The sequence below is a fragment of the Ictidomys tridecemlineatus genome, chromosome 3 (genome assembly GCF_052094955.1).
Source record: "Ictidomys tridecemlineatus isolate mIctTri1 chromosome 3, mIctTri1.hap1, whole genome shotgun sequence".
Lineage (NCBI taxonomy): Eukaryota > Metazoa > Chordata > Mammalia > Rodentia > Sciuridae > Ictidomys > Ictidomys tridecemlineatus.
The window spans coordinates 1,100,559-1,123,195 of record NC_135479.1 but is presented as its reverse complement, the minus strand read 5'-3'; the positions used below and the strand labels follow the sequence as shown (position 1 = coordinate 1,123,195).

At 57.9% G+C, this 22,637-nt stretch overlaps 2 protein-coding genes and 1 long non-coding RNA gene across 6 annotated transcripts; 1 reads left to right on the top strand and 2 right to left on the bottom strand.

The window, feature by feature from the left end:
• Window positions 1–486: 486 nt before the first annotated feature.
• Myadml2 (myeloid associated differentiation marker like 2) lies at window positions 487–2,692 on the bottom strand. Its single transcript, XM_005332679.5, has 2 exons — window positions 1,616–2,692; window positions 487–1,371 (listed from the first exon to the last, which is right to left on the bottom strand). Exon 1 carries the CDS (start codon window positions 2,605–2,607, stop codon window positions 1,684–1,686), a length of 924 nt encoding a protein of 307 aa, XP_005332736.1. The 5' UTR covers window positions 2,608–2,692; the 3' UTR covers window positions 487–1,371; window positions 1,616–1,683.
• Window positions 2,693–2,803: 111 nt separating this feature from the next.
• On the top strand, window positions 2,804–13,840 carry LOC110598860 (uncharacterized). Of its 2 annotated transcripts, none has more exons than XR_002484763.3 (3): window positions 2,804–2,941; window positions 9,593–9,784; window positions 13,424–13,840. It is a non-coding gene; the product is annotated as an uncharacterized LOC110598860 (long non-coding RNA). The 2 variants fall into 2 exon arrangements; XR_013435781.1 differs by having other exon boundaries at window positions 10,563–13,840.
• Window positions 13,776–21,287, bottom strand: Notum (notum, palmitoleoyl-protein carboxylesterase). Of its 3 annotated transcripts, none has more exons than XM_040268330.2 (12): window positions 21,044–21,287; window positions 19,529–19,899; window positions 18,462–18,514; window positions 18,287–18,382; window positions 17,748–17,808; window positions 17,527–17,564; window positions 17,189–17,291; window positions 16,362–16,553; window positions 16,124–16,224; window positions 15,161–15,308; window positions 14,749–14,796; window positions 13,776–14,502 (listed from the first exon to the last, which is right to left on the bottom strand). In XM_040268330.2, the coding sequence occupies exons 2-12, from the start codon at window positions 19,870–19,872 to the stop codon at window positions 14,196–14,198; spliced, it is 1,491 nt and encodes a 496-aa protein (XP_040124264.1). In that variant the 5' UTR covers window positions 19,873–19,899; window positions 21,044–21,287; the 3' UTR covers window positions 13,776–14,195. The 3 variants fall into 3 exon arrangements, with proteins under 3 accessions (XP_040124264.1, XP_021586966.1, XP_077897534.1); XM_021731291.3 differs by having other exon boundaries at window positions 17,527–17,585; window positions 21,044–21,286; XM_078041408.1 differs by lacking the exon at window positions 21,044–21,287 and adding an exon at window positions 20,666–20,766 and having other exon boundaries at window positions 17,527–17,585.
• Between the last annotated feature and the right edge of the window lie 1,350 nt (window positions 21,288–22,637).

Below are 22,637 nucleotides of genomic sequence, written 5' to 3'. Positions count from 1 at the left end.
CTTGTTGACTGACTCCGGGTGCCCTCTCCAGTCAGCCAGCCAAGGCCACGTGGCTTACGTGGTACCACAGGACTGTCGGGGCCTGCCTCGGGGCTGCTCAGAAGCTGTCAGCAAGGGCTGACCAGAAAGGGCAGCAGCCCCTCTGCCCATGCCCCAAGTCTCGGAGACTCCCAGGTGGAGGTGTGGGATGAGTGCCCAGGCCTCTAGGAAGGAGGAGGCTGAGCTGACCCTCCTTCCCCCACTGGCCCATCTGAGGCCTCCTGGACGGTCACCCACCAAGGAGGAGAGCACTGCCTGTCCCTTTCATGGAGCCCAGTTCCTCGGGAGATGAGGCCCAGCCTTCCCTGCACTCCAGAGCCCAGGGTGCTCCTAGGGCCACGTCTTCCTTCAGCCAGGCCCCAGTGCAGACCCTCCTCCCAGGGCATGCCGGGAGCCCAGGAGGTGTCACCGGGCACAGCTCCTCAGCAAAGAAGGCTTAGCCACAGCTGGGGTGCAAATGAGTCTCCTTTTATTGACTGCTCAGGGTCCTGGGAACAGCCGTGAGCTGAGGGACTGACAACTGCTGCACACATGCTCCTGCTCTGGTGGCCGGTGGCCTGCCCTGGGCTGGGCTCTTGTGCAGGAGAAGCTAGCTGGAGCGTGGAGGATGTGGGTGCCAGTGGGCCCTGATGGTCAGGAGCAGCAGGCAGCTAGATGCCTGGTGCCCAGGCTCCATGTTCTAGCGACTGCCCCAGGCCGGGCCCTTACCCGTGTCAGGACTGCCCACCAGGCCAGCCTCCCGCAGGAGTCTCTACAGAAGCTGCTGCGTCACAGCCCATGGTGGGCACTGGGCAGGGCCTCCATCACTGGGAACCCAACACCTTGGCACTCTGCTCTGGTGGTGCTGCCAGCTCAGCAGGCCCTTCCAGGCCACCAGCTCCATCTCCAGCCTCTGAGCCCTGGAAGGCAGCCCTGGGTGGCCATAGCACAGTCCTACTTGGCATCCAGTGGCCACCGGGAGGCTCCCCAGAGGCCCGTGAGGCAGGGTCCTGATTCCTGGGCTCCTTCTCTGTGAGCTGGTGCAGTTTCCAGCAGAGCTCCCTCCCCAGGGTTCTGGGCACTGCCCCTTCAAAGGAGGAGGAGGTTCCAGTCGACTCCAGGGGCCTGACTCTGGTGCTCCTGGGCTTGTGTGTGACCCTTCCCACACCTCTGGGAATCGTCCACTTTCTAACATGTCATCCAGCGTGAGTGCCCTGTCCAGACACTGAAGGACGTGCTGGTCCACCTCTGAAGTCCATTTAGCCTGCGTGTCCCCATCTCTAAAATGGGTCACAGCAGCACCTGCTCCAAGGTTTCCCACATTACGGCGGTCAGTATTGGACCCAGGGAGGACTGGGAAATGGAGAGAGAGAGAGAGAAACACAGAGACAGAGAGAGATTAGAAACAGACGGAGACGGGAAGAGATGGGAAGAGAGCTGCCCTGTCTTCCTGCTCAGGGCCTCTGCCCCCACCCTTCCTCGGACCCCATCCAACCCAACCTCAGAGTGGTGCCACAAGTCCAGGAGCGTCCTCTGCCCATGGCGCACGTCTGCTAAGCCCTCCGACTCCCTCCTGCTCGCCCTCACGTCTGTTCACCTGGGTCTCCCACGATGCCTGTAACCCCCAGCCAGAGAGTGGAGGTGGGCCAGGGGCCACTTGCCAGGCTACAGGGTGGGCACGAAGCGGATCCTCTGGGAGTAGGCAAGGTCGACGATGTAGAGGAGCAGATTGACGTAGGTGAAGATGGCTACCACCAGCTGGCTGTCCCAGGGGCAGCTGCCGCGGGGGCAATCGGGGGGCCTCCTGGGCTCCCCGTACTTGGGGTCAAAGCAGAAGACCGGCCAGATCACAGCGGTGCTGAGGTACAGGAGCACAGCCAGGAAAGTGTACACCACCACCACTCGGTCGAAGGGGCAGCCCAGGCCCCCCGTGTGGCCCATCACACTCAGAGCCACCACGGCCACTGTGGCCAGGAAGCACAAGCTATAGACAGCCACACACCACTGGGTGGCCATGTAGCGCCCGTAGCGGCTGTCATGGACCAGTGCCCCAAAGATGATGCAGGCCACAAAGGCCTGGACGATCTTGAGAAGCCCTGACACTGTGGCCATGTAGCTGGCCACCTGGCCAGGCCGGGCCCGTGTCAGGGCCACCTCCGCTGCGTAGGCCAGGAAGAGGAGCCCAGCAAAGACGCTGGCCGCCAGGCGGAAGTCCCTAGCTGCGCAGCCAGCAGGCTCAGGTGGACACTCCAGCCGGGTGAAGTACAGTGGGTAGACGACGGCAGCCGTGGCACACAGCAGCGTGGCCAGCATGGCGAAGGCCGCTGTGAAGTTGCCCCAGGAGAGGCGGAGACAACCATGGAGCTGTGTGAACTCACAGGCCACCACCAGGAGTGACACTGCGAAGCAGAAGCCCCAGGCAGCCATGCAGAAGGTGCCCTGGACGCCCGCAAAGCCGCCCCGGTGGGCAACCAGGCTGAAGGTGGTGCAGCCAAAGGCCAGCTGCAGTACCCGGGCTGTGCCCACTGGGGACGTCACAGCACCCAGGTGCAGGTATGCACCCCCGGGGGGCTCCACGGTGCTTCCCATCTGGCCAGCCACCTCCTGGCTTCACGCAGTGCCCCACGGCCCTGGGGTTCCTGATGGCCTGGGGGCCCTCTGTCCTCTGCAGTAGTGGCAGGTGCCGGCAGCCTGCAGCAGCGGTGACGATGGTGACATTGCAGCAGGGCAGCCTCTCTGCCGCCTGAGTGGTGAGCGCCCCCCTCCCTGCAGCTATAAATAGACAACCTCCATCAGATCCCCGGAATAGCAGCCTCTGTGCCTGTCCATGTCCAGGAGGAGCATCTGACCCCTGCGTCCCACGCAGATTCTCTGCTGGGACGTTAACCCCTGGGCTGCCTGAGCACCTGCATCCTTCAGTCCGGTCAGTGACGGGGACGGGTGGGGAGAGCCAGCTCTGGGGGAGGGGCCCAGGAGGTGGGAGGACCTGGGGGGCTCCCTTCTTGTCACTCACCCACCCCTCCCAGACAGTGCCTCTAGAGTTCTGCTGGGTTTCAGAACCCTGTTGTCCTTGTCCCTGGAGCTCTGGGGAAGGGGAGTGAAGTGTGGAGACCCCAGGCCACTTGTCAAGAGTCCATCCTCCTCGTTCTGGCCCTGGTGGTGTGGGCTGGGGGGTGGGGGTGGGGTTTTTAGTTTTTATCTGGAGGTGGCCTCCGGAAGCCTCTGTCCTTCCGAGGCATGGAAACACCTGGAAAACAGATCTGCACTGTTGCTTTGGTGTTTTGTCTTTGGTGCTGGGGATTGAACCCTCGGGGGCTTTTACCCCTGAGCTACATTCCTAGTGCTATTTATTCAGTCAGTTTTTACTAAGGACTGACCCCAGCCATTTGTTGTATTTCATTTCATCTTGATGCAGGGCGTTGCTGAGTAGCCCAGGCTGACTGGGCATGGCAGTCCTCCTCCCTCAGCCTCCAGAGTCTCTGGGATTACAGGAGCGCTGCCTGTTTTATGTTATTTATTGTTTATTTATTTATTTTGAGACCGGATCTTGCTGTGTTGCCCTCAAACTTCTGGGCTCCAAGTGTTCCTCCTGCCTCAGCCTCTGGAGCAGCTGAGACTACAGGTGGGCACCATTGTACCTGGCTAACTTCCTCTATGCCCAGAAGTACTGAAGATTGAACTCGGGGGCACTTTGCCACTGAGCTACGTCCCCAGCCCTTTTGTATGTTTTATTTAGACACTGGATCTTGCTGGGTTGCTAAGTGCCTTACTAAGTTGTTGAAGCCGGCTTTTTTTTTTCAAAGAGAGTTTCTTTTTTAAAAAATATTTATTTAGTTAGTTAGTTAGTTTTCGGCGGACACAACATCTTTGTTGGTATGTGGTGCTGAGGATCGAACCCAGGCTGTATGCATGCCAGGCCAGCGTGCTACCACTTGAGCCACATCCCCAGCCCTTGAAGCCGGCTTTGAACTCATGATCCTCCTGCCTCAGCCTCCGAATCGCTAAGATCACAGGTGTGCACCACCACACCTTTTTTTTTTTTTTTTTTTTAGTTGTCAATGGATCTTCCATTTTTATATTTATATGTGATGCTGAGGATGGAACACAGGCAGGGCCTCCTACATGCCAGGCAAGTGCTTTACTACTGAGCCACAACTCCAGCCCTCCATTTTTTTTTAAATTTTAGTTATTTTGTATGTATTTGTTGACGGACCTTTATTTTATGTATTTATATGCGGTGCTGAACCCAGGGCCTCACACATGCTCAGCAGTGCTCCACCACTGAGCCCCAGCCCAGCCCACGCCCTCCATTTTTAAACTGAGTTCTGTGTGTTTGTTTTTTGGTGCTGTGGATTGACTTCAGCACCTTGTACATGCTATGATCACGCACCCTCTCACTGAACTGTAACTCCAACTCCATGCTGAAATTTTAATGCATTATGAAATGTTTCTGAAATGGTAAGCAAATTCTGATTGTAAAGCTAGTAGATGCTCAGACCCAGTCAGTAAAGAAAAGAGAAAGAAGGAAGCATTACCTAAAATTCCACTGCATCAAACCCCTGTTAAAATGTCATGGTGTCGGCCCTGGGGAGGTGGCTCAGTCAAGAGCACTTGCCTGGCATGGGTGAGGCCCTGGGTGCCAATGCCAGTATGTGCATGTGCGCACACACACACACACACACACACACACACACACACACACACACACACAGAATGTCCAGGGCTGGGTTGTGGCTCGGTGGTAGAGCACTTGACTAGCATGTGTGAGGCACTGGATTCGATCCAAGGCACCACATAAAAATAAACAAATGACATAAAGGTATTGTGTCCGTCTACAACTAAAAAAATACTAAAAAAAGGACCGGGATAGTTCAGTTGGTGGAGTGCTTGCTTCACATGCACAAGGCTCTGGGTTCAATTCCCAGCAACACTCACACGAATGTCCTGGTGTATCTTCATAGATGTCCCCTCAACTTGCAGTCAGAAAAACTTCAGATCTGGGCAAGAGTTGCAAGAGTGTGACCAACACAGTGCCTCCTTCCCCCAGAGTCAAGGATTTTCTTGGTGTGTGTGCGCGCCCAGGAACTGGTCATGGTGTGCCCTGTCTGCACCTCCGTTAGTTAATCAATCAGCTCTAGTTCTAGATGTGACGGTGTGGCCCTAGACACTTCCATCGTGGCTCCTCAGAGCAAGGCCATTTTCCTAGAGAAGCAGACATAGCGATGATGTCCGGATACGCGCCCCCACCTGTCCTTGGAATACAGATCTGACCGGGGGATGCCCTGGGTGGCCATCCGGGCCTCCACCACTCTTCACTCTAGAGCCGTCCTTCTTTGGAAGGACTTTCACAGACTGGCCTTCAGAACGAGTCTGTCTGCCTGTTTCCTCCTGGTTGGGCTCCAGGCTGAAGGCTTGTGGCAGAAAAACCCGGCAGGGGACATCTCATGTGACAGTTCACCCAGAGCCTGTGAAAGTCGGCCGTCTGGTTGGGGCCCCCACTCAGGTGTCCACTTGATCCCCAGCGGCCTTGCCCAGGGGTCTTGGTGTCTGTTGATGCTTCTCAAGGGCAGCGTCCTCTCGGAGCTCACCCTGCTCCCCCGCTCCACGGTGTCCCTGGGGACCCTTCCGCAGGAGTTCCTGCAGTACGCAGAAACACCTCCTGGGACGACAGGTGCGTGCCCTAGCGTCTGGCACCAGCCACTGTTTGTGCGGGGACCACAGAGCTGATCCCCACAGCCCATCTCTTCATCTCAGTTTTGCCAAAGCAGCAGCAAGTGTCCGACCTCAGATCTCTTCACCACATGGGTCCGGTGGTCACTGATGGTCCCAACCTTCTTATTTATTTATTTACCTTTTTGGTTCTGGGGATTGAAATCAGGGGTGCTCGACCACTGAGCCACAGCCACAGCCCTTTTTAAAATATGTTTTTTGGACACAGGGTCTTGCTGAGTTGTTTAAGGCCTCGCTAAGTTGCTGAAGCTGGCTTTGAACTAAGATCCTCCTGCCTCAGCCTCTTAAGCTGCCAGGCAATCTCAACCTTCCTGGTGCCACCACCCCTTAGGTCCAACCCCAGAGCCAGTCCCTCTGCTCCTACCCTGGGCCTCTACTTCTGTCCGCCCACATCTGCCACCCATGACAGCTGGCTGTGGCACCTGAGGCACTGGGCACTGCCAGGGCCTATGGTGTCCCCAGGGGCATCAGGCTGGCCTGCACAAATAGGCAACAGAGGTCTCGACCAAGGAAAGACCATCCTAGGAGCCCTGCGGGGCCTCTCAGAGTGACCAGTGGACTCTGGGTTCTGAGCGAAAGTGACCCTGGGAGCCACCATAGCAGTCCCAGAGTCAGCAGCTGTGACTGCCTGGAGCCCGAGCCGTGGGCGGGCTCCCTGCCATCCCCCTCCAGGCCCACCTCAGCCTGCAGGGACCCGGCCAGGAGAAGGCTGTGTCCTCCACGGGCTGCACTGGGCTAGGGAGGAAGAGGGGATGGGGAGTCCTGGGCTTGTCAGAGGCCAGAAGGCCCCGAGGGCTGGAGTCTGGGGAGGGCGGTGCCACCTGAAGAGGTCTCCTTATCACCCTTCTGCACACATGGATGCTGAGGCTGTTTAGCCCCGGCTTCCAGCCACTGCCCCACCCTCCTCCCACAGCGGCTCTCCCCAAGACCTTGGGAAGCACCTGGCTTGGTGGACCACCCAGCCTCGTGTCTACCTCAGGGTGTGGCTTTTCCTGACCCACCCCGCCAAGGTGGTGGCTATGCACAAGTGTCCCCTAGGCTAGGTGAGGCTGGGCTCCCTGCTGCCACCCTGTTCCCCCAGCCCTTCTTGCCTGTGGGTGGGGGTCAAGCCTCCATGTTTTCACATAAAGATGAGAAATGAAGTGTCCAGAGGAGCAGAGGACGGGGTGTAGGCACAGCCACCGCCCCAGCCCTGGTTGCTGTCTCCCCTTCTTATTATCAGCTCCTCCTCAGAAGAGAGGCCTTCAGGGGCTGTGTGAGAAGAGATGGGGAACAGAATCTACCTCCTCTTCTAGCCACTGGGCTCCCAACCACCTTCCCAAGGCCTGAGACCCTCATGCAGCACCTAGCTTGGTGGGAGTCCAAGGCAGAAGGATGGCTCTGGCCCTGGAGTTGAGGCCAGCAGGCTCATATAGGGAGATCCCTGTGTGAACAAAAGTGCTGTGTGCGCTGCTGCCGGGACTGTGCCCACCCCAGTGGGGCTTCTGTCTCTAGTGTGGCAGCCCCTGGTCCTCACCCCTTGACCCTGTTACCCACCGACTTGCTCAGCACCCTGGGCTGGGAAGCAGACTGAGCAGCTGATCCAAGGCTGGCCCAGAAAACCCAGAGCAGCTCCAAACACGGGCTGTGTCTCAAATCCCAGACACCAGGGCCCCAGCAGTCAGCCAGCCACCATCTGCCTGGACTCGCAACAGCAGAGGCTCTGAGACTCTGCGTCACCTGCTCCTCAGGGTAAAGTTTCCGCAGCAAGGGAGCTGCAGGCCACCCAGAGGCTCAGCAGTGTGTGGGGTGCCCTGACCTCAGTGCAGGCTGGCAGGCCCTAGGGTCACATTGCAGACGAGAGAGGACAGGCCTGGGGGGGTCGTGGGAGGAGCCTGCACAGGCACCTGGGTGACACGGTTCACTGTTCCAACAAGAGGCCATGTGGGTAGGTAGGCCTCAGAGACAGGGGGGGCTGGGCGAGCCCCCAGAATGTCCCCTGCAGCTACTTCTAAGAGGGGATACGCTGTCAGGAGCTGCCACACAGGAACCGAGCGCCCCTTGGCCCCGAGAGATGGGAATGTGGATGTGGCAATCCAGCCGTGGGCTGAGTGTGTGGACTCTGGGCACTGGGCGCACAGGGTGGGCTGAACTCATGTGGCCCCTCTGTTTGGGCAGGCCTCGCTCTGCCATGACCCCTGCACGGCTCCTGAGATGGGCACGGCCTTCCTAGACGTCAGTCAACCTGCTGGCAGCGGACGTCAGGAAGCTAGACTCCCCACCGCCACCTGACCCCTGCCTCGTTGAATGGCCTCTCCCCCATAAAAGGGTTCAGCACCTTCTCCTCTCTCTGTCTTTCCAGGGACCCTAGGGTCAGAGGAGCCGTCACAGGACCCAAAGAAAAAGGTCTCTCTGTCTCTGTGTGGTTATGGGGTGCAGCCAGTTCAGCTGGAGTGACCCCGAGTGTTCAGTTGTGAAATGAGGCAGTACTCGGCGCCTCTGCTTGTTCTTTGGACTTTAAATTTTTTTTTTCCAAAATAAATACTTTCTAAACTACTATAAAGAAGACTAGTTTTAAAAATTGTCAACTATAAAAAATTGTCATGCTTTAAAACTTAAAAGCTAATGCATATTCTTGTATGAACAGAAAAAACCTTGCCTTTACAAAATTTGTGCTTTAAAAATTGTTTTTTTGTACTTGTAGATGGACAGAATGCCTTTGTTTTGTTTATTTTTATGCAATGCTGAGGATCAAACCCAGTGCCTCACACACGCTAGGCAAGCGCTCTGCCACTGAACTATAGCCCCAGACCCAAAATTTGCTTTTACAAAAATTTAAGTTTCTTGGGCTGGGGATGTGGCTCAAGCGGTAGTGCGCTCGCCTGGCATGCATGCGGCCCGGGTTCGATCCTCAGCATCACATACAAAGATGTTGTGTCCACTCGCTGAAAACTAAAAAATAAATATTAGAATTATCTCTTTAAAAATTTTTTTCTTGGGGCTGGGGATGTGGCTCAAGCGGTAGCGTGCTCGCCTGGCATGCGTGCGGCCCAGGTTCGATCCTCAGCACCACATACCAACAAAGATGTTGTGTCCGCCGAGAACTAAAAAAAATAATAAATATTAAAAATTCTCTCTCTCTCTCTCTCTCTCTCTCTCTCTCTCTCCCCCCTCTCCCCTCTCTCCCTCTCTCTTTAAAAAAAAAAAAATTTTTTTCTTTTTTTCTTCTCATTCTCCTTCTATTTTTCCTTTGTGCCAGGAATTCAACATTCAACCCAGGGCTGCTTTACCACTGAGCCACATCCCCAGTCCATTTTTAAATTTTTGAATCAGGGTGTTGCTAAGTTGCTAGGCTGGACTGAAACTTGTGATCCTCCTGCCTTAGCCTCCTGAGTGGCTGGGAATATAGGCATGTGCCACTATACTCAGAGTTTCTTTTTTTAGAACTATTTTATTTTGTGTCCTGAGGATTGAACCCAAATGCTCTAATGCTGAGCCACATCCCCAGCTGTTTTTATTTTATTTATTATTATTTTTTTAATATATATATATATATATATATATATATATTTTTTTTTTTTTTTAGGTGTAGATGGACACAACACAATGCCTGCATTTTTATGTGGTGCTAAGGATCAAACCCGGGTCCTGCCTGCACTCTACCATGAGCCACAATCCCAGCCCTTTTTTAAAATTTTATCTTGAGACAGGATCTTGCTAAGTTGCCCAGGGTGGCCTTGAACTTGTGAACCTCCTGCCTTGGCCTCCCAAGTCTCTGGGATCATACCACCCAGCAATGTATTAATCTTCTCTCTCATTCTAATTAACATTTTCACTAAGTGAATATTTCCCTGTTATTGCACAGTGCCCTACCTTGCTCTAGGCATTGAGAAACAGACGTGGAGAAAGGAGCCAAAAATCCTCATAACTTGGGCCACAAAAGAGGCAATCGTGGACTGCAGTGTGTTGCATAGAGACTCCTGTATGAGACAAGAACGTGGGGCCACTCTGAGGAGGTGACCACAGGACTGTGAGCTCAGTGAGAAGGCCGGCCCAGGTAAGTGTTAGGCAGAGTGATCAGCAGGTGCCAGGGTGTGGCAGACAGAAAGGCCTGGTGTGGGGGACCAAAAGGGATCGAAAGGTCTAGGTGGCCTTGGTTCAGGGAAGCAGGGATAATATAAGAGGAGAGGGAAAGCTGGGTGTGGTAGCACAAGCCTGTAATCCTAGCAACTTGGGAGGCTGAGGCAGGAGGATCACAAGTTGGAGGTCACCCTGGGCAATTTAGTAGGATTTTATCTCAAAAAATCACAAGGGCTGGAATGGGCGGGGGTTGTAACTTAGTGGCAGAGCACTTGCCTGGCACATGTGAGGCACTGGGTTTTATTCTCAGCACCACACAAAAATAAAATAAAATAAAGGCTTGCTGTCCATCTACATTTTTTTTTTTTTTAAAGGTCGGGGGCGGTAACTCACTGGTAAAGTGCCCAGGTTTGGTCCCCAGGGAAAGAAAGAAGAAAGGAAGAAACAAAAGCAGAAACCCAGCTCTGTCCTTCAAGAGCTTTACTTTAAAAAGCAAAAGTTCATTTTTCAGTGGCAGTTGGACACACACCTTTATTTTTACTTATTTATTTTTATGTGGTGCTGAGGATGGAACCCGGCGCCTTGCACGTGCTAGGTGGCGCTCTACCACTGAGCCACAACCCCAGCCCCAAGAGCTTTACTTTTCTATTCTTTTTTTTTTTTTTTTCCCTGTGCTGGTGGCCAAACCTCGGCCCTTGCTCACGCCAGGCGAGTCCACGGCCACTGGCACCCCAGCCCTGTTGGCTCTTTTTCAGTGTGGGGCTGAAATGTATCACGGATGTCGACGTGGAGCTCAGATCCCACTGTCAGGCTCCTGAACAGTGAAGGTGCGGCTCTGGCCATTCCTCGTGGAGAGGAGAGGCCCAGGTGTGGGTGCCTGTCCTGAGCGGTGCTGCTCCTATGGAAAGTGTGAGACCCCAGCATGTCTGGAAAGGCTGAGCCGTGAGTGCAGAGGGGCCCTGTGCCACGGCTGGCTGCAGTGGGTTCACAGGGTGGGTTTCCAGGGTGCCTCTCGCAGCGCCCTCTGTCCTTGCAGGCTGGGGTTCTTTGTGTCTCTGGTCCTGGCAGGCAAGCCCAGCACAGAGTCACCACCAGTCCAAGGTGAGCCACAGTCGTGCAGAGAAAGAATTTATTCATCTGGGAAAACCCCCCTGGGCCTGACCCACAGTGTCGTGTTCAATGTGTCTGCTGCGCCCAGACACACAGAGCTGTCTTGGATGCCTTTGGGTCCCCGCAGCAGGAACCATGCCGAAGCTGCTGCCTACCTCCCTCTCTGCACAGACAGGCAGCACCTCCCAGGACCCAGCCCAGCTCTGACAGCAGCATGGCAGGCCCCACCTTCTGAACGTCTCCCCAGCCAAGGTGGCACCCCAGCCCCACGGGTCCCCCCAGCCTCCTCTACTGCCCAGGCTCCTTCATGGAGCGAGCGGTCCAAAGCCCACCCAGGAGGCCTGAGGACAAGGCTGCTCTCCCAGGCTCACAGCTACCCCTGGGTGTGTGTTCTCCCATCCCCAGCCGTGGGTCTCTGCAAACCTCCTGTGCTGTCTCCTTTGGCTGCTGGGACTCCATGGATTTCTGCAGGAAACCAGGCAGGGTGGCCCACGGAAGAGACCTGAGGAAGTGGACTTTGGTGACGAAAGGCCCACCTGGGTCAGGGCAAGGCCTCAGTGTGCTTTGGCCGGACTTAGCAGGGCTACATCTGCCAGGGCAACACGAGCAGCTGTGGTCCTACTCAGTGCTTCTCAGAGTCAGGGTTGCCTTGAATGGTTGGCATAGTTAGGCCCCAAGAAGGTCAGGGTCCACATGGCTGTCCCCTCTTTTGGAATGGAGCTGTAGGTTCCTGATGTGTGTGGTTGGGAGCCAGATACAGAGCTCAGGCTGAGCTGTCTCAGGGCCTCTCTGGAGCTTAGGATAGAACCCGCCCGCCCGGCAGGAAGTAGGAGCACTGACACCTGGATTCACATAGAGGGCTTTGCTCAGGAATTCAGCCATGAGGCCCAAGGTCAGTGTTGCTACCACCAACCATGGCACCAGCAAAACCCCTCCCTCGGGCTGGGTCGTGGCTCAGTGGCAGAACGCTTGCCTCGTACAGGTTCCATCCTCAGCACCACATAAAACCCAACAAACAAACAAACAAGCATAAAAACTCTCCGCCCTAGGCGAGTGCAGTGGCCCACACCTGTAATCCCAGCAGCTCGGGAGGCTGAGGCCGGAGGATCACGCATTCAAAGCCAGCCTCAGCAACTTAGGCCCTATCTATAAATAAAACAAAAAGAGGCTGGAGTGTGGCTTGGTGTTCAAGTCCAAGTTCAGTCCCCAGGGCCAAAATAGAAATAAAAAAATCTCTCTTCTCTGCCTATGTCCCAGCAATCCTGCTTCTGTGGTTAACGTAAGTGACTGCTGGCCCACACACTAAGCAATGTAGACCCAAAGCTGTTCACACGTGTCCTTTGCACCCAGAGAGCGTGTAAGACACAAAGCCTGTTGTAGGACCAGGAGCATCTCCCCACTGAAGCTGTCCTTGTGTCCAGGATAGTGAGGGGCGGAAACAGCCGGAACAGAAGATGCACATATTTGCTCTTGGAAGTGAAGCCAGGTGGGGAGGGGGCGTCTTCACCCTCACAGTTTTGTACCTTTCGGATTTTTAGCTCTACGACTGAGTGACATCGTGATAAATAAGTAAAAATGCAGAAACTTCTAAGAAAATGTTAGCTGGGTAGGGAACGGTACTTCTGCAGCGGTATGTTTTCTTTTTTTTTTTTTTTATAATTTTTTTTAAGAGAGAGAGAGAAAAGAGAGAGAGAGAGAGAGAGAGAGAGAGAGAGAGAGAATTTTTTAATATTTATTTTTCAGTTTTCGGCAGACACAACATCTTTATTTTATTTTACGTGGTGCTGAGGATTGAACCCAGCGCCCCGCACATGCCAGGTGAGCACATTACCGCTTGAGCCACATCCCCAGCCCTGCAGCGGTATGTTTTCAAACTAGACAAAGCTGGCCTTGCACAAGACTGAACGTGCTGATGCCATCGTCACAGTGAAAAGGCTCACGCTATTTATTTATTTTTGTACTGGGGATTGAACCCAGGAACACTGTATTACTGAGCTGCAACCCCCGCCCTGGTCCTTTTATTTTGAGACAGGGTTTTTTAAGTTGCCCAAGCCGGCCTCAAACTTGGGATCCTCTTGCCTCAGCCTCCCAAGTCCTGGACTACAGGCACATGCCCTGTGCCTGGCTGATGTTATTTTCTTACTGTGTGGGGAGCCACTCTGAATGACCCACACCTTCCAGTCCTGGAGCAAGAAGCTCTGTCCAGTCACTACATTTGTGGTGACTTGGGCGTTGTCTCAGCTCGGGTAAAGGCACGTCTTCAGGTGTGGGTGTCATCCTCAGGGTCGAGTTACACTCACCTGGTAACCCTGTCCTTTCTGACCTGTTTTGGATGAAACTTTCTAAGAACAAGAGTCCCCCAATAAACGCTCACTTCTGAAGTGCTCGCTCTCGCCAGCCTCTCGGACCTTCTCTTTGCTCCCTCTTGGGGGCCTGAGGCCGAGAGTGGAGAAGCCAGCCGCCCTGAAGCTTGTGTAAAGGTAAAGTGTGTCTGTGTTTTGTTTAGTGTCCCTGCAGATTCACAGAGCGACCTTAAGGTCAGCTGCCCTCTCGGGCCAGGGGTGGCATTACTGGACTTTATTCCCATTAAGAAAAACATGGAACACCTGTGAGCCGTCATTGCCAGGAAGTCGGGACTTGCTGAATGGACAGAGCCTCCTCAGGGCTGGAACGAGACTGAGGTGGAGTGAGGGCCACTGAGCACGCGAGAAGGGGCCAGTGTCGTGACCCCCAAGCCCTTCCCAGCCCCTTGAGGTGCGAGTTGAGTGGAGCCACCCTTCAAATAACCAGGTCGAAGCGTGAGCTTCTTTCATTTTCTTTTTTTTTTTCAATATTTAAAAAAATATGTTACAAAACAATATCATTCATCATATATTTCTTGCTTATGTTCCTTCTTAAAAATATTAAAGTCATAAAAAAGTCATTTTATAAAATAATACAAAAGGACATGATCAGCGGGGTGGCTGGACGCTGTCTGGGCTGCTGGGTGAGGGATCCAGTGCTTCGCTTCTGGCTCCCCTCCCCACCACGGGCTGGGGGCTGGGGGCTGGGGGCTGGGAGGAGGCCAGTGGGTGTGGGAAAGGTCTCCAGGCTGCCCTCTGGATGGGCTTCCTGAGGGCACCGGGAGAGGAGCTGGGCGCAGGGCATCCACACCCCAGTGGGTGTGGCTGAATCCTGGCTGGTCCTGGGAGAGGCGGAGGGCCTGCCAGTCACCAAGAGGTGGCCCTGGGCAGGGCTGGCCTGGCCCTGGGTGCTGGCTGCTTCTCCAGAAGGCTCCCCTAGCTTCCACTGCTCAGCATCCCCAGCAGCTTGCTGGGCTCCAGTCCCTGCTGCTGGGCCACGGTCTGCACATCGAAGCCCATATGCATGAGGAACTGGGCCACGTTCATCTCCTGCCCCGTGAACTGGTCCCGGATGGTGGGACATGAGGGGTTGCAGTGAGGCCAAGGGCAGCTGTCCACGAGGTGGACGGGGCAGCCTTTCAGGGCGGCTTTGCTGGCCTTGTGGCTGTCATGGAGGCTTCTGTCCCAGCAGTGCAGTGCCCGAGGCAGTGAGGTTCCCTTCACCTGGACATCTGTCCAATGACTGCAGACAGAAATCCGGGCAGGAGTCACGGAGGAGGGGCCCTGCCATCACTGTGGCGGGGCCTGTGTAATCCTGGCCTCACAGCCAGCCACTCAGTGAACGTCTCTGACAACCCCCAGAGGCCCTTTCGTCAGTAGAGGCAGGGGTGGGGGGCTTGAGGGGGGACAAGTGCAGGCCGGGTGGGAGCCTGAGGTGTTTGAAGTTAGTACTGCAGACCAAGGGGCCCCGGGGCCCAGGGACACTGACCTGCGGATGATGATCTCGTGAGAGAGGCAGGCAGGAGCAAAGCTGGCCCTGGGGGAGGAGACAGCGGCCTGAGCCCTGTGGCCCCCAGCCCCCCACCCTGTGCCGCCAGCCCCCGTGCTCCACCCTGCTTCCCTGCACCCCATCTTCTGGCTGGGGACCAGTCCTCCTGTCTGTGGCTAGGCAGCTGTTCCTCTGCCCAGGTCTGGTCCCCACCTGCCAGCATGCCCTGCTAACCCTGACCTCTGCCGACAAATCCTTCTCAGAGTCTACCTCCCCCTCTGGGGCCTGCCAGGCAGCAGCAGGCTGTCCCTGACGGATGACTCTCCTGTCACTTTAGATCTGCTTTTGAATCGGGTGGCTTACTGAGGATTGGGGGGGCTGCCGAGCGCGAGCGGGTCCCCAGCACACTCACGGCACATCCTGGAGTGTGCTGCGCAGCTCGCGGCCCAGGTTCTGGATGTACAGCCACTGCCCCTCCTGCACTGGCTGCCCCGTGAGGTGCACGTTGTCCACGGTCAGCTGGGCCTCGTCAAACAGCCACTGCACCACAAACACTGGGCCTGGGAGGGCACCTGGCTCAGAGGGCTGGCCTGGTGCTGAGGTCCTGGCCAGTTCTCTGGCAGCCTCAGAGGCCAGCTGGCCGGCCAGGTTCTCCCTACCAGTGTGTCCCCCCTTTTTCCTTTTTTACAGTTCTGGGGACAGAACCCAGAGCCTCTACTACTGGATGACACCACACTCCTTTCCTTCTTTAAAGTCTGCCCTTGCTGCTGGGCATAGTGGTGCCCACCTGTGATCCCAGGGACTCAGGAGACTGATGATGAAGGATTGCAAGTTCAAGACCAGCCTCAGCAACTTAGAAAGGTGCTAAGGAGCTTAGCAAGACCCTGTCTCCAAAATAAACAAAAAGGGCTAGGAAAGTAACTCTTTGGTAAAGCATCCCTGGGGGGTTGATCCCTGATGGAAGGAAGGAAGGAAGGAAGGAAGGAAGAAATTGCTCTTGGCCTGAGTCTCAGGGACTCTAATTTGACCAAAATTTGGTGAATTAGTCTTTTGCATGGGACCCCACGAGTCCTCAGAGTGTGGGGCCTACCTGAGGCCATGCAACCCAGGGACAGCGCAGGGATTCAGTTCTAAAGCTTATCCCCAAGCAGTGGTGTAGACAGGGTTACCAGTCATCCTGGTTTGCCTGGGGCTGAGGATTTCCGTGCTAAAACCAGGAGAGCTGCAGACAGACAGGAGTGACTGATGGCCTGGCATGGATCTGACCTGTGTGGGCCAGGACAGGGGTCTCTCCACCCAGCAGCTCAGAGGCTGGACCAGGCTGGGTTTTACTTCCCACTGCTTCCCCCGTACCCCTTTCAGGCCAGCCACTCACAGCGCAGAGTTGGGTAAACTTTGTAGCCAAAGAAGCAGTTCCACTCCTCCCCCTCCTTGAACTGGCGCCGACAGCGCTCCGGAACCATCCCGTTCCAGTACCTGGAGCCACAGCTGTAGGTCAGTCTGCTGTGGGTCCTCTCTCCCCAGGAGCTCCTCCCTCAGAGATGCCACCCTGTCCCAGGCCCTTTGCACGGACAGGTTCCCCAGCATGGGCCCGCCCCTCCCTCCCAGGTCACCTGATCCCCCGACGGATGGCCTCTGTCGGGGCGCAGGTGATGGTGTCAATGCAGTCCGTGCGGCGGTACTGCTTGTTGTCCAGGAACCAGCCTGAGTCAGCCAGGCCCCGCACTTGGATGGCCGGGTACCCCAGGTCCTCCAGCTGCTCGGCCACCCGGTCCACGTTCAACAGCACCCCAGTTCCCCCGGCACTGCAGGGAAGGCCAGACGTGAGGCAGCTGGCTGGGGAGTGGCACCCGACACCCAGACCAGGGCCTGCTCAGCCCCGACCTGGGCCCTGAGGAAGGACAGGGCTCTTGCCGCCTCCCAAGGATGCATCTGGACCGTGGATGCGTTGCCTGCTCACATGTAAAACCCGTGGGCCTCTTGAGGGCCCAAGGCAGGGGGCTGATAGAGCCCTAGGCTGGCAGCACAGGCACTGAGCTCTTCCCTCGTCCTTCCCCCCTCACCCTCTCTGCCTCGATTTCCTGGTCTGGAAATCAAGATAAACTACGTTGCCTCCGGCCCTGTCACCCACTCCACATACACACGGTGAGCCCTAGCGAAGAGGCAGCTGTCTACAGCAGACCTGACCAACTGCCTAGGTCTGCAGCCTGAGCTCCTTGGAGGCCTAACCTCCAGGACATCCCTGGTGGTCCCTGTTCTGGTTGCAGCCTCTACCCCATCACTACCCACCCAGGCCTCACCAGGCTGGAGCCAGCAGGGACTGGCCCTCACCCCCCACCCCAGCTCTGCCTGGGCCTCCTCCTCTCGGTCCCACCCACACTCCCATCCCAGCGGGCCCCAGGGGCTACCGCCCCTCCCCACCCAGCCCTGTCCTGCCCACCTGCTCCCGGCCAGCAGCAGCACCTTGGCCCCGCTCAGCCCTTGGCCCAGGAGCTCGCGCACCACCTCCTGGATGATGAGGGCGCCCATGAAAGCAAACTCGTCTGCGTGCAGGAGGGGGGGGCTTCAGGCAGGGCCTGGGCAGAAAGAAAGGCCTCCACCCAGGCCAGCAGGAGGAAGGTCCTGGGGTGTCCCTGGGGCGGGGGTAGACTGGAGGGAGGGGGGTCAGCTGCAAGAGGACCTTCTGGGCCCACCCCCCGGGGAACACTCAAGAGTGAGGACCAGAAGCCCACCATCCTGCCTGGTCACAAGGAAGGGGCTTGGAAACCAGAGACTCACTCTTCTCAGACTTGGAAGACGCCCCACTCCAAACGTCACTGGAGCAGTAGGGGATGAAGCTGAAACAGGAACCTGTGAGTCTGCTCTGCTGCCAAGTCCCCAGGAAAGACCACCAGGACAGGACCCCCCAGCAGTACCCCCCAAAGACCACACCTACCAGGAAGAACCCTTCAGGACAGGACCCTCCAGGGAAGACCCCCCAGGACACCCCGTGCTCTTACACCATGTTGGCATTCCACCAGTGGGGATTCTCCTCCGGCTGAGAAGACAGGATCCCGGTTCCTGGAGACAGACAGGCAGTGGAGCTTTCCTTCTTGTGGGAGGGGCTGTGCAAAGATGGAGACTGCAGGAGGGTGTGGGGGACAGGGGCTCCTGCTTGGCCCTGGCAAGGGAGGCAGGTGGTACTTCTGGCCTGAGCCAAGGGTGCCAGGGAAGTGGGGGATGGACGGGCTTAGTTACTGCGGGTCACAGAGGTCACGATGCCCCGCCAGGCTGTGACACTAGATGCAACCCTTGGCCTTCCCACTCTACACCAGGTGCTTCAAGCTTGTTCGGGGGGCGGGGTGTGGGTGACCACCATCAGCACTGGAAAGTTACTGGTAAGACAGAGTGCTTGCTGGCCTCCCGGAGCTCAGAGTGCTGCTATGGGGATGTCCCAGGTGAAGAGATCCTTTTCTGCAGGACCTCATTTTGAGAGCTTACTGCCCTGAGGCTATTCCCCATCTCAAGGCTCCCTGCTAGCAGGCCCCCCACTGCTGACCTGTCCTCGTGTGCGGCCAGTCTTTGGAGCTCATAAGGCGACGCATGGTGTCATATCTGGTGTTGCAGTTCTCCCGGTTAAAGCAGTACCAGCCGCCTGCAGACACAGTCACCAAGGTCTAGCCCCTGTACCTAGGGGACTCCAGCCCTCCCCCTCCTGGTTCCCTAGAACGCACCTTCCAGAAAGAGTAGCCACCGCCGGCTGCCCTTGGACTCCTTTAGGTAGTAACTGCAGGGAAGAACGCGTGGAGCAGGTAGTCAGCTGGGGCTTCCACCTGTCGTTCTGTGCGCACGATAGCCGCATGGGGGCGCCAGCGGCCAGACCCACGCAGAGTGCACCAGCCCCGAGAGCCACGCGGCAGTCCCGGGAGATGGCGCTCGCGGGGACCGCACCGGCTGCGAGGGCTGTATGGTCCGTGGAAAATCCCCATGGACCGCCCGGTGCGGGACCCGTTGTAACCTCGCCGCCTGCTGGGGGGTCGCTCTGGGGCACACAGTGGCACTGGGAGAGTGGGGAGTGCTCACGCTAGAGGTCTGGGCGTGGGTGGAGGCACGGGACGCGCCAGGCTGGGGGGGGGGGGCCGCCACCGCAGCGGTGTCGCAGTTTTGTCACCAAGTCCACGCACCAAGCGCAGAGGCACTCCCAATCCCTTCCTCATCCCCAGCATCACATCTTTAGTTTGCCGGCCTGGAGTGTGACCATGCCGCACCTGGGGCTTTTCTATCCCACCTGTGCCCCCCTCCTAGCCCCTCTAGCTAACGATGGAATTCCTGCCTGTCCAAAATCAAGTTGCTAGGGGCGCGGGCGGGGGAGATAGCCAGTGTTGCCTCTTCTTGCTGGTGCCAGGGCTACTCTCAGGTTGTTTCCAGTCTGCCTTACTCCCCTATCCCCGCCCAAGGACACGGCAAAGGGGCTGTGCACTGCGGCCCAGGGGTCAGTGCCCGCGCTGGGCCGGGGACCAGGCCTTCAAATGCTGCCAATCACCCCCTCCCCCGGGAGGGAGGCACCAAGCCAGGTCCTCCGCAGGGCCAGCACCGCTGGGCACCCGACGGGAGCCCTTTCCTCTGGGGGTGAGAGTTGAGAACTGCCACAGACTGTAGGGGTCCAGCACAGAGTCTCTGAGTCCTCGCAGGGGCAGGGAGGTGTAGCTGCGGGTGCCACGGGTGATGAAGCGGCCTGGAACTCGGCGGGGACGACGGGCTAGGACGAGCCTCCCGGGGTCCTGGCCGGCGCGGGCCTTACCCAGCTGGGCTGCCGTCGTTGCAGGTCACAGATGTGTTCAGCAGGAGATGCAGGCGTAGGTCCTCGTTGAGCTGTTGCGCCGAGCAGGGGTACAGGGACTGGGCCAGGCTCTTGACCTGAGCCATGAAACTGTCCATGTTGCCCTCCACGGCCGTGAAGTCCAGCGGGAAGCTCTCCACTGGTTGTCCCGCGGCGGGCGCCGCCTCGGCTCGCTGCGGGGGAGGTGGCGGGGGCGGCGGCAGAGGAGGCTGCTGGCCGCGGCGCCGCCAGGTCTTCCTGCCCTCGCCGCCCCCGGCCCAGTGCAGCAGGCCCAGTAGCAGCAGCACGCACACCCTTCGGCCCATGACCACGCCACTCCGGCCCGCGGCCACCTGCAGAGAAGCGGACGGTCCTGAGGCAGCAGTGGCTTGGGGGGAGGGGGACGCCGGGCCCAATGCGCCTGGGCCACGGGACGCCGGCCGCGTCTGCTAGCTGGTCCTCAGTCCCGCGCGCCGGGCCTGGCCGAGGCGGCGTGGGCTCTGGGCGTCGAGGCTCTGGGTTCCACCGTCGGCCTCTGCAGCTGGAGCTCCGCGCTCAGCCGGCCGCGCGCTGCTCAGGGTCTGGGTGCGCTGGCTCTGGCCCGCGCCAATAGGCAGCCGGGGCCGAGCTGGGCGTAGTTCGCGGGGGCTGCGGCGGCCCGGGTGCCCGCGCGTTAGATGTGCCGCCGCCGCCGCCGCCCGGGCTCGGTGGAGGGGGAGGGGGCCGCGCTCGCTCTTTTCTTGGCGGAGGCATCGCCTTTTCTTCCCAAACCGCAAGCCTGATGGAGGGGCCTGGACTACCCCGTCGCGGCCGCGGGAGGCGCTCCCGGCCCAGCTCCGTGGGGGGCAGCGCGGCCGGGCGGCCCCAGTGGCTCCATTCACCGCGGCCAGCCCGGCGCCGCTGCCCCCGCCCTGGGAGCGGCTGGGGGCGGGGAGGAGCGAGGCCTTTCCGCGTCGGGGGGCGCTTTCCCCGCGGCTCCGCGGCTCGGCCCGACGGCCTGGGGCGCGCACCTGGAGCTGCAGTGCTCCTCCGCCCCCGTCCAGCCCCAGAGCAGCCGCGGGCGACCCGCACCCTGGCCCTAAAACCCGTATCCCGAACGGCCCCGGGCCCTGCGCTCACCGCGGCCAGCGCGGGCGGCCCCGCGGCCCCGGCTCCTCGGCGTTGCTCGCGCTGCGCGGCCCGGCTGGTGCGCCCGACTCGGCTGCGTTCCCCTCTGGCGCTGGCGCAGAGCCGCCCGGGACTTTTATCCAGCCGGGCCCCCGGGATCAAAGCGGCGGCGGACACAGGGCTCCGCGCCGAGGGGCCGGCAGTAGCGGCGCCGGGGCCTCCGGGAGGAGCGGACAGGTGTGGCGCGAGGCCCCGCTCCCTAGGCGACCTGCGGGAGGGACCTGGCGCCCAGGCTCGGCGCCGCGGGGGAGTCTCCCCGTCCCGCGCCTGAGCGAGTGATTCGGGGCGGCTCTCTGAGGCACTGGGATCAGAGGGACCGCTATGACTTACCAAGGTCTGTCAGCGGCAGGTCTCAGGTCTGGGATGGTCCCGCGAGCGTCCAGGCTGCCGCACCCCCGACAGAAGACCCCCAAGAACCTCTCCCTGACCCAGCCGCCACAGGGGGAGGGAGCCGAGGACCGGAGGAGGGGCCGGCTTGGTGACCTTTTTAGATCATCTGCCCTGTCACCTCACTTTCTGAGCTGGCCTCCCCTCCACGTCCCAGGGCTCAGGTCACTGAGGACAGAATGAAATTCCTGTGCTGTCAGAAATCAAAACTGGGGGAAGGGAGCGGGTGTTTGCTCAGGAGCCTTTCTACTCCAGTGGTGGTGGGTGGGGGGTGGGTAAAAGAAAGAGAAGGCATGCACACACACACACACACACTCACACACCCATCTCCACAGTGCCATTCATGCACAGCACCCTGCCACCTGCAGCCTGGTGATCTTTCCCTAAAGACAGGACATAGGCTTGCCTTTTGGGGCCAGGATTCAGACCCAGGGAGGGCTTTTGGGTCCCACCTCTTTATTCAGTGCAGTGGGAGCCTGCCTCACCTGGAAGGCCACTGCGGCCCTCTGAGGCAAACACCAAGCTGCTAGGATGAGACAGTAGCTAGGACGCTGCCTGAGCTGCAGTGCTCTTTGGACACAGGTGCTGTCCTGCTGGTCTCTGAGCTCCTGATGAGCTATAGGAAGAAAGCCCAAGCACACCTGCACGCTCAGCGACCCTAGCAAAATATGGCCAGAGGCCAAAGGATCTCTTGAGAATTGTGGAGTCCGGCACCTGAGGGGTGTAAGTTGCCCCAGTGTGAACTGCAAGGCCCAACATCAGTCCAAGAGGTCCCCAGCTGACCTTGGGACATCAGTGAAACTGAGGAACACAAAGGTTCACTCTCAGGCATCTGAGGGCAGGTGCACACTCATGGCAACTGAGTTCAGAGAAGGTAACAGAAGTGTTGAAGGCAGCGCTTAGTTCTGTTCATTTAGAAACCCACACTTGCTGTACTTCCATTGTTGGGTCAGTTTAAAGGTCATGTTTGGTACTGGCCAGGGGCAGTAGCTTCACCATGCTGATGTTTCATCCTGGGCACCCGCCAGCAGTGTAGGCTGACTAAGGGTGGGACTTCAGCATTGGGTAAGAAGCTGCACCAGGAGCTCTCTACTTTAGGAGACTGTATTCCAAATCCCAGCACAGAAATGCTAACTTCCAGCTGGGTGGCATGGCTGTGCAGGTTGTGCTGCACACCGCTCTGGCCCTGAGCCATTTCCAGACAAGGAGATCCTGGGCAAGGCTTGTGACCCCTCGCTGTGCCTCCATTTCCTCTTCTTCAAAGAAGGGCAACAACGGCAATACCTCCGTCAGAGGACTGTTGTGGGATTAAGGGAGCCTGTGCATGAAAGTGCACAGCAGGTCCGTGGTAATGATTGCCAAGGAAATCCCAGGATGAGCGCAGAACATGCATATTATGTTCTCTGGCATTTGCTGTGATGCGATTTATCCTGCACATTGAACCACAATGAGTTCATGTTTTGGTTTACTCAACACTAGTAGCAGAAGCAAAGCGGGGCTCAAACCCAAAATTTCCTGGAACTTCTCTGCCTTCTCT

Bases quoted from the DNA above. Each gene is read 5' to 3' on its own strand.
- Notum (XM_021731291.3), bottom strand. From the start codon at position 19,872: ATGGGCCGAAGGGTGTGCGTGCTGCTGCTACTGGGCCTGCTGCACTGG. The intron at 18,515-19,528 runs GTAAGGCCCGCG...TCTTCCCTGCAG, and splicing joins AACGACGGCAGCCCAGCTGG to TTACTACCTAAAGGAGTCCA. The intron at 17,809-18,286 runs GTCAGCAGTGGG...GTCTGTCTCCAG, and splicing joins CTGGCCGCACACGAGGACAG to GAACCGGGATCCTGTCTTCT.
- Myadml2 (XM_005332679.5), bottom strand. From the start codon at position 2,607: ATGGGAAGCACCGTGGAGCCCCCCGGGGGTGCATACCTGCACCTGGGT.